The sequence below is a fragment of the Pangasianodon hypophthalmus genome, chromosome 3, assembly GCF_027358585.1.
Source record: "Pangasianodon hypophthalmus isolate fPanHyp1 chromosome 3, fPanHyp1.pri, whole genome shotgun sequence".
Lineage (NCBI taxonomy): Eukaryota > Metazoa > Chordata > Actinopteri > Siluriformes > Pangasiidae > Pangasianodon > Pangasianodon hypophthalmus.
In genome coordinates this window covers 4,911,621-4,920,379 of record NC_069712.1, presented here as the reverse complement: position 1 = coordinate 4,920,379, position 8,759 = coordinate 4,911,621, and the positions used below count along the sequence as shown (strand labels likewise).

Genomic DNA, 8,759 nt, shown 5'->3' with positions numbered 1-8,759 from the left:
CATCGTTGAGACCTTATACTGATATAGTGATTGTAGTGATGTAAAGCATTGCTCAGCCGTAATAATGAAATAATCCATTTCAGTTCTATGTCGATTTTGCCGAGTTTCAATCTAAGCACATTCGAGTGCTTGACCTAATGGATGCCTGGAGTAAGGTCGTATTTGTATGGCTAGTCTCTGAATTTGATAAACATATACAGAAGAACTACATGAATTATTTGTAGATGATTGGCAATGACAAACGACATATAAGACAGGTCAACTATCTTGTTCATCTTTGATCATAAAAATGATCTGTCACAATGGTCTTATCCTGTTAGTAAAATTGGGTTGATATAAACGGAATTGCATTACAGATCTAAACTTACACAGCTACATATCGAGTAAAATCAAGTTTTATCAAGTAGAAAATGATGCAAAGGGAAATGTGTTGGCTGTGCACTGCCATATTGTTGTGACATCATGTGTGTCAGAGAAGTGGGGCAAGGTGGACTGGGAATTCTGAGTTAATTGAACATTCCTTTGCACTTTTCCATGTGAGAAGTCGAGTGTTTCAGAGTTCCAAGTATTGCAGCATAATTTCACTCTTGAGCAAATGATAGATTTTAGATATCAGCATCCTGTTTAATATCACGACCAGACATCACTGGCTGTTGGACAAAGTCACGCTAAGAAACCAGGAATGTGGGTAGCTACACAATGGCCTTGCTTCATTATTGTATTCACCGTGCCTTTGTCAGCTTCCTGTCACGCCTCAGAAGTGAATATCACCCACATTACTTTACATAACTGTCCTCTTTCAGTGGAGTGACCGACATGCTTAACACTGATATCCAGAACAATGTGGATGAAGTTGAAGTGCATGGAAATGAGGACCGGAAGTCAGCAAAGGAAGTGTTTAAAACATGACTGAAACACCTCTTCAGGGTCCTCGAGGCGGAGGGTGTACCCTTCAGCATGCTTCTCTGAGTGCTGAATCACTGAATCAAAACTCTTGCAAGTCGGTTGATTCAAAAGAACCGATTCTTAAATTTGACTCGTCACGACTCATTGCTGCTCTGACCAATCGTGGGAGGCGAGACTCAGAGAGGGCGGGTTTAGTGTACAGTATTGTGTTTCGTGTTGGGTACGTCGTGTGTGTGCGTGGGCGCGCGCGCTCGCGTGTGTGTGTGCGTGTGCGCGTGTGTGTGCATGCGCGCGTGTGTGTGTGTGTGTGCGTGTGTGTGTGTGCGGGATGAGGTTGGAATAACGGAGCAGCTGCTCGGACTTTTGATGTGGAGGTTTTTCATTCCTGATCACCAGCTTCACGACTGGATGGATGCTTTTCAGTGGGATTCCCATCTTCCAGTCATATTAAACAGGTTTTGTGAACTATTTGGGAATTTTGGGAATTTGGTGCCAATCCTAGGAGTTGATTTTGGATTCTTTTAAACGGATTTGATTTTTTTTTGTTATTGGATTTTCTTTTTATATAATAATAACTTGCATTAGGAGCATTTTGGTGGTCGGATGAACTTGTAGCCAAGTTCATATTAGGGATTTTTTTGGCATCAGAAATTCATTCTTTCTGAATTGATGAGTTTTATGAGGCGGTTCGGCGACGAGAAACCGGGCCGCTTCATCCAGCCGAGACGCACCGGCGACGCGTAGAGCCACACGTTCACACGTCCACATCCCTGCACCATGTCTTTAAGCAGAAGCATCGAGTGGGAGCACTTTGAGGAGAGGGAGAAGGCACCACGTTCGGGTCGCGGAAGCGCAGCCAGCTCTCGCGGCGCGTCCCGGGGAAACGGGAACGGCTACGGCTCGGTGGCGAGTCCCGCGCACAGCGCGCACTGCAGCTTCTACCGGGCGCGCACCCTGCGCTCCCTCACTGCCGAGAAGAAGGCGCGGAAAGTGCGCTTCTACCGCAACGGAGACCGCCACTTCGAGGGCTTGGCGTACGCCGTGTCCGGTGACCGCTTCCGCTCGCTGGACGCGCTGCTCGTGGAGCTCACGCGCTCTCTGTCGGACGGCGCGAGCTTACCGCAGGGAGTGCGCTGCATTTATACTATAGACGGTGCGAGGAAGATCACCAGTCTGGATGAGCTTGTAGAAGGTGAGTGAGTGCGTGTGTGTGTGTGTGTTTGTGTTTGCATCCACACCAGTTCAGACAAATGCACAATAATTCGACATTAAAGGAATGATTTGGCCAGAAAAGTAAACGCACACAGTTTTACCCTTTATTCAAAAAGTATCTGAATGCTGAAGACATCTTCACTTCTGTAGTTCTCTGCACTCTGAGCTTAAAGTTGCATCCTCTCCTGTACAAGCAATGGCAGTCTGTCACCCAGAATCATCACCACAAATGCTTCAGTGCAAAACTAAAGAAGCAACACTTGCCATGAATATTCATAAATCATTATAAAGAGCTTGTGTGCTTCTTGCAAGCTGGTAATGATTCACTGTAAGCGTTTTATAAACTTTAATAATGTGTTATAAATTATTCCTGGATAACATATAATCATGTTTTAAAGCAAGTGCCACTATTCATTATATTGCCATGTGGTGTGCTGCACATTACAGATGGAAAAACCATAAACAGTACATTTTCCAAAAAAAAAAAAAAAAAGTTTCATTACTCAGCCAAAATTTTTCAGTGGCATCCCTAATAAATACAGTTTGCTGATGCTGACTATATAGTTCTCATTAATTCACAGAAAGTAATCGTGCTGTCCTAATGTGTCTTTGAGTCTTGACGGCAGAACCAAAGCCGAAAGATGGGGGGAAGTGGGCGGAGCTTCTGCGGGGTCAGTTAATGGCAGAGAGTTCAAAATAGTTACGTAATTATTAATCATTCCAAGTTCATATGTCAGTTTCTTCATGTGATGCATTTTTGAGTCAGGAAAAAATTTTTTGTTGGTTTATTTTTGAATGCTAACTCAGACCAACGTGCTACAATGTCAAAATGCGGAGCTCCTATGCAAGATGCATAAAGATTGGTAGCAGTGGTGGCTCGTCTGCAGGGGCAGGTGGAGCAGAGCAGAACCATATATACCAGATGTTTAACAAATCTTAATAAAGTCCTTTTTAACAGCTCCATATATTTTAAATTCCGCTGAAATACTATCTATCCCTTTTGAGGGACTAGTGATTTAAAAAAACAATGTTTTTGACAGAAAGAAGCCGATGTTCCATTGATTTGCTTGTCTTTCTCCATGATGCACAGTTGTGGGGAAGCATGCTGACAGCCCTGTTTTGCTCCATAGAGTTATTATTGCACCTAGTGGTCGAAAATGGGAACTGCAACATGTGCTAAATAGAGGCCCACTGGGGCGGGAATCATGCTGCCCCATGTATGCTCTAGGAGGAGCAGCGGAGAGGACAGTTCATGACAGAATGCCAGGGTCACGTTTATAATCAGATGAAATCGAATAAGTTTCTACAAACAAAAGCAAAGATATATTTTGCAAAGATTGGAGGAGGGAAAGGGGGATTATAGGGAGATTATTAAGTGGATGATGTCCTGCATCAGAAAAACACCACAGTGAGCTTGTTTCCTACACTGAAGCTGTAAAGAAATGTTTCCCTTTTCCAATGCCAGATGCTTTGGGCTAGTGACAGTGAAGGAATATAAAATGCACCATATTACATTTTCAGACCTTCAGGTTCTATGAGATGGACTTGTAGCACACGTGCAGCTTTCCCATATGAAAGTAGGTGATGGACAACTACATCAGTAATAGACAGGTGATGGACACTACATCCACTGGGAAGTGTATCAAAGATAGCTGAAAAAAGTACATCTAAAACCAGTCAAAACAAGCTGCTAGACTGTATGTTGGAATATTATGAGGGTTACTCCAAAAATTCACTGGATAGCAGCCTGTAGTGTAAAGTCAAGTGTGATAGCCTCTCAACGTCATTTTGTTTGAGGCTAGGTTGTTATTAATGTCGTCCTCCTCCACCAAAATCTATGGTCACTAGCTGATGCTGGTTGGTAGGTCTGGAAATGTAAATTTTTGAAAAAAAAAAAATCAGTAAAAAAGTACTTGTAAGTACATCAGCGATCAACTGGCAAAGATTGCTTATGATAGCTATTAAAAAAACAAAAACTGCAGTGTCTAGCTTTAGGACCACTTTTATATTTTAAATGAGTTTTAAAAACTGCGTCCAGTTTTTCCCCAAGTGAATGTTACATAGTAAAGGTCCAACAGGAAAACTTCCCAATAAAAGTAATGGCACCTTATTGAACTGGCATATACAATCATACTAATGATAGACAGCACTAAACAGCTATAAATCAATGGAATAAAGAAGGCAAGTTGTGGAAAGGAGACTATTTTTAAGAATCTATCTAACACAAACATATAGAGAGAATATTCCCCAGTTGAGATAAAAAATATATTAAAGTTTACTTGTTGATTTTGTAGATGACACAGCATGCAGAAAGCCTCTAAAATGACACTAGAACGCAGAGCCCTTGACTCATATTGACTCTATTAATGTGCAGCTGAGTCAATAGAATTGATTCGTGTTCAGGGAGCAGCTGTAAGTGCTGGTGAGTTTTTAACACACACTCTGTTATAGTAGAACGGTTCACATCCATGATTTCCAAATCCATATGGCATGCCGAGATCAATTTCCGCCTCCAGGGGTTAGTTCCATGAGTGCTGTTGTTACTGCTCGCAAGTCCATGTGTTAGAAAGTGGGGCAAATTTGTGTAAATGTGATGTGAGTCATGCAGAAGGGATGAGATTACTCCCAAGCTAAAACCACAGACCCAAAGTATAGCATCTGAAAAGTGTGTGTGTGTGTGTGTGTGTGTGTGTGTGTGGGCATCCTGGCTTCAGCTTTTATTCAGTTTGTCAGCATGAAGCTTCTGTCACAATCGTGTATTTATCTAAATGACACATCACAATCAAGGCTGAGTTTCCCAAAAGCATGAACTGGGAGAGAGAGAGAGAGTGTTCAATGTGATGCTCGCTCTACCGTTTAACGATGATCTTTGTGCTGTGATGCTTTTGGGGAAACGCAGCCCTGATCTCTGCGATCCTCTTTAATCATCATGTCCAAAGTAATGCACTAAAAACAAACCCTTTTGGGACAAAGACTTTCTGGATATTTTGATTTTAATGATAAATTATAAATGAGAAGTTATTTGGTGCATTTTTACCCAAACTTTCATCATTTTGCATAATAGTATAGGTAAGTGACAGATATATAAATAATAAAAATATAATAAAAAAATATAAATAAATAAAAAAAATAATAAAATATTGCTGATTATCAATAATATTGACTCGTCTTAATAGATTTTTTAGCCACTGCTTATCATCCCTGTCCATTTTATTTAAAAATATATTATAGTGACAGTATGAGATTTTAAATTATACCATTATCAGAATTCTACATTCTGATTGGTCAGAAAGTGTTGTAATTTTCTCTAACAGCAGTTGTGACAGTAGTTCCTGCTGCATGGCAAACCACACATTTATATCAATGCACTTGTTCGGATACATTTTTAATTATCATACAGTAACATCTGATTCATAGGGACTTTGCAGACATTATCACAGACATTAACATAATTTTAACATAAGCTTAAAAATAAACGTTGTTGTTAAGTAGCAAAGGAAAAAAGTTGCTCTGGCGAAAGTTTCTGTAAAGAAAGGTTTATGTAACCTTTATGAAAGAAGGCTTCAGTCAGTGTCAGTGCTTTGTGGTGAAGCTGTTCATGTAAGTTTTTTCCTCTGAAGAGTATGAGTTTGCAATTTTGCGGTTTCTCAGCAGCATTTTTTCATCTTAATAACTTCAAGACAGGGAGGAAAAAAAGAGAGGCTGGAACGAACGACAGAGTAATAGTTTATATCTGCTATAATGTAAGCTATGTAACAGTAAGTAAGTAATCTTATGGATGTTCTGCAATGTAAATATGAACAGATAAAAACTATGATGTGTTATTCTTAAATTAATAAAAAATTGTAATAAGAGGAATAAAACACTTCAGGATGTGCTGTTATAGGAAAATAATCAACTTCAGGGTGGTAACAGTAACTCCTGTGCTTTATTCCATACTTAATTGTTACAGTATACTGTAAATAGCCCGAAAAATGTGATAATACATGGTTACATACTTAAATTATACAAAGTGTTTATCTAATGTTTCCAAAATAGAAGATTATTTTTATAATATTTCAATTCTATCGCAATCACGCATGACACCACTTATTTTCCAAAGACTTTAGTCCATGTTAAAGCACAGACAGCAGCTGATTGTCCACAGAACCCGTACATCGTACATCATGGCGATGGACAGAGTCCCAGCTGATGTTGTTTAAAGACGAGTATATGTGAAGTCTCAGCTGGACACCAGAAGAACACTAGTTCAGTGAAACAGGGCGCAGGGTCGCTAATCGCTGTGGGAATTTCACACCTGAGTCCCGTGTCAAGGCCGCCTTTGTGTCCCACAATCCCCGGTGTGACCGTAACCAGTTCCTGCCCCTTCCTCATGTGTTAAACTGCTCATTTGTGTCACTCTTCTCATCAGTAATCGTGACCCCATCTGGAGCACAGCGGCTAAATTAGCCTATTGTTAATTCGTCAGCTTAATAAAGCCTGGTGTCTTGGGAGTCTGGTCTCTTGTTTTGTGCAAATGGAATTGGGACTTTTTTATTATCAGTTGACATGTTAAGCCTTTAAAGAATATTTATAGTTTAATGGTTGAACCTGTGAAGATGCAGGACAATGAAGAATATACTGTGTTATGTTAATATGGAGATTTGTAAAATGTTAAAAAAAAAAAAGAAAAAAAAGCCAATTTGTTGAAATTAGGATGGACTCAGAAGTGTGTATATGTCATACTTATTTCGGTCTTTGAATCTTGCATAATAATAAGGTCTGTCTTTCCACATTTTGTGTCACATTTTTGGGCCTTATTTTCCAAACTCTGAGCTACACTCTTAAAATAGCTGGGTTAAAAATAACCCAATCTGGGTCGATTTGGAAAACCAGTGGTGAGACCAGCTTAGGTTGTTTTAACCTGGGACACTGGGTTAGGATTTTGAATTTTAAACCCAATTTGTATGTAAAAATGACCACCTTGCTGAGCCATAGGCACCCAAGATGATATGAGTACAACGCACCAGTCATATGAAAAGCTATTTGCATATCAGCACAAAAGAAGCTTCAGGTAGTGCTTTTTCTCTGCAAAACACAGCCTTCCTCAACAAAACATGATTACTCAACATCATATCCTGTATATTCTGAAATCATGAGTAGTGAATATCAAATTTAGGATTAGAATTAACTTAACTCAAGTGCTATCTGATAATCCAAGCTAATGATACAGTTACAGTTTATTTTACAGTATAATAGTTATGTAGCAGTGAAAAATTTGGTAACTTAATGTTAACTTTAAATATAATTACGCAAGAGCTTAATCTTATCTGTGAAATTTTCTTCCAAAACAGTAATAATTTGACTTAGTTATTACAAGCCATATTTTCAGCTCAAATAGCTAGTACCTTAGCTAGTGTGCTTGTTGTCAGCATGCTAACAATAACTCGGCTATCAAGCCAAATTACATGTTTAAAATGATTGCCTAAATAATGTATACAGAAATATAATTTCAAATGGTTCAACTAAATTATAAATTATGTTAGAACAAAAAAACTTACATTTACAATTGCAACTAATTTTAGTATTTTAGTTCAGATTTGTCCTGGTTGCTGCTTTTTCTCGAAAGGCACACTGGAAAATTCCAGAAAAGGAATCATTCCTGTTTCCTTTCAGGTCCACTTCCCAAACCCAGTATGCTGGATTTCCCCATAATCAACCCATCTTGGGTCAAATTACCTGACCCAACAAGCTCATTCATCTCTACACTCGGGAAAAAAAAAAAACAGAATTATGTCGCGCCATTAAGGGTTTTTCAGTTTGCCACTCTGGAGGAATCCTTAAAGGTTCTATGTGAAACCCTGCAACACAGAGTTTTCCAAGTAGAACCTATTTATGACGCTAAAAACACTTAACTATTCTTAGAACCCTTTTCTGAAGAGCGTATATTTAAAGAATTTGTTATAAGCACCCCTACCAACCTTTACGTTATATATTTTAGTATATTGAAGTACGCTGCTATGAGTTATCACTTACAAATAAGCAAAAAAAGAGCAGTCTTCTGTTTTTCCCCAATAAAGAAGGCCAAAAAGCCAACTGACATAAGAATCTGGAATGATTGACAGTGGCTTAGCTGTTTTGAACTCTCTGATATTAACTGACACGCCCCGAAGCTCCGCCTCCTTTGCGCCATCTCACATTAGTCATCATTAGTCGCTGGTCTCGATTTTCTTGCAAAAAGATATATAGTTCTATAAACAAGGAATTATTATTGAATAACTGAAATTTCAGACAATTTCAGTATGGCCAACTATTCTGTTTATTTTTGCTCCATCAGTGAAAATAGTTCCCAATGGAGCCACAGCCGGATAGAGCGTTGCGTGTTTCCATGCCAGTGCACAGACTGACAGCCTGTAGTAAGTGTAGTAACTGTTTCAGTATAACAATCTATTGCTAGAATTGAAATTTAATGTCGTGAACACAGTCAAGCGGAGTGATTCAAACAGTGAAATGTCCCAGTGCTGTTACACTGAATATTGGCACTTTTGGAATGTGCTTGTCCAATCAAATTAGTTGACTGAAACTAACTGTTGTATGAAGTGTGCATATATGCGGGGTTGTTCGGTAACCACCAGGCACTTTAGGGGGAAAAAAGCTGCCAC

General features: G+C 39.3%; 1 protein-coding gene across 5 annotated transcripts in view; it reads left to right on the top strand.

Annotated features, from left to right (window-relative positions):
- Nucleotides 1-1,146: 1,146 nt before the first annotated feature.
- dclk2a (doublecortin-like kinase 2a) overlaps nt 1,147-8,759 on the top strand; it is a 66,376-nt gene continuing 58,763 nt past the window's right edge. For 2 of the 5 annotated variants that reach the window (XR_008301409.1, XM_053232430.1), the window contains exon 1: nt 1,148-2,098. Coding sequence is in view for 4 of the 5 variants with exons in the window: in XM_053232430.1 (XP_053088405.1) it covers nt 1,684-2,098 (415 nt within the window). In the remaining variant the exon portion in view is untranslated. Of the gene's footprint in view, nt 2,099-8,759 lie in introns of all 5 variants that reach the window. The other 3 variants (XM_026944588.3, XM_026944566.3, XM_053232431.1) reach the window with 2 other exon arrangements.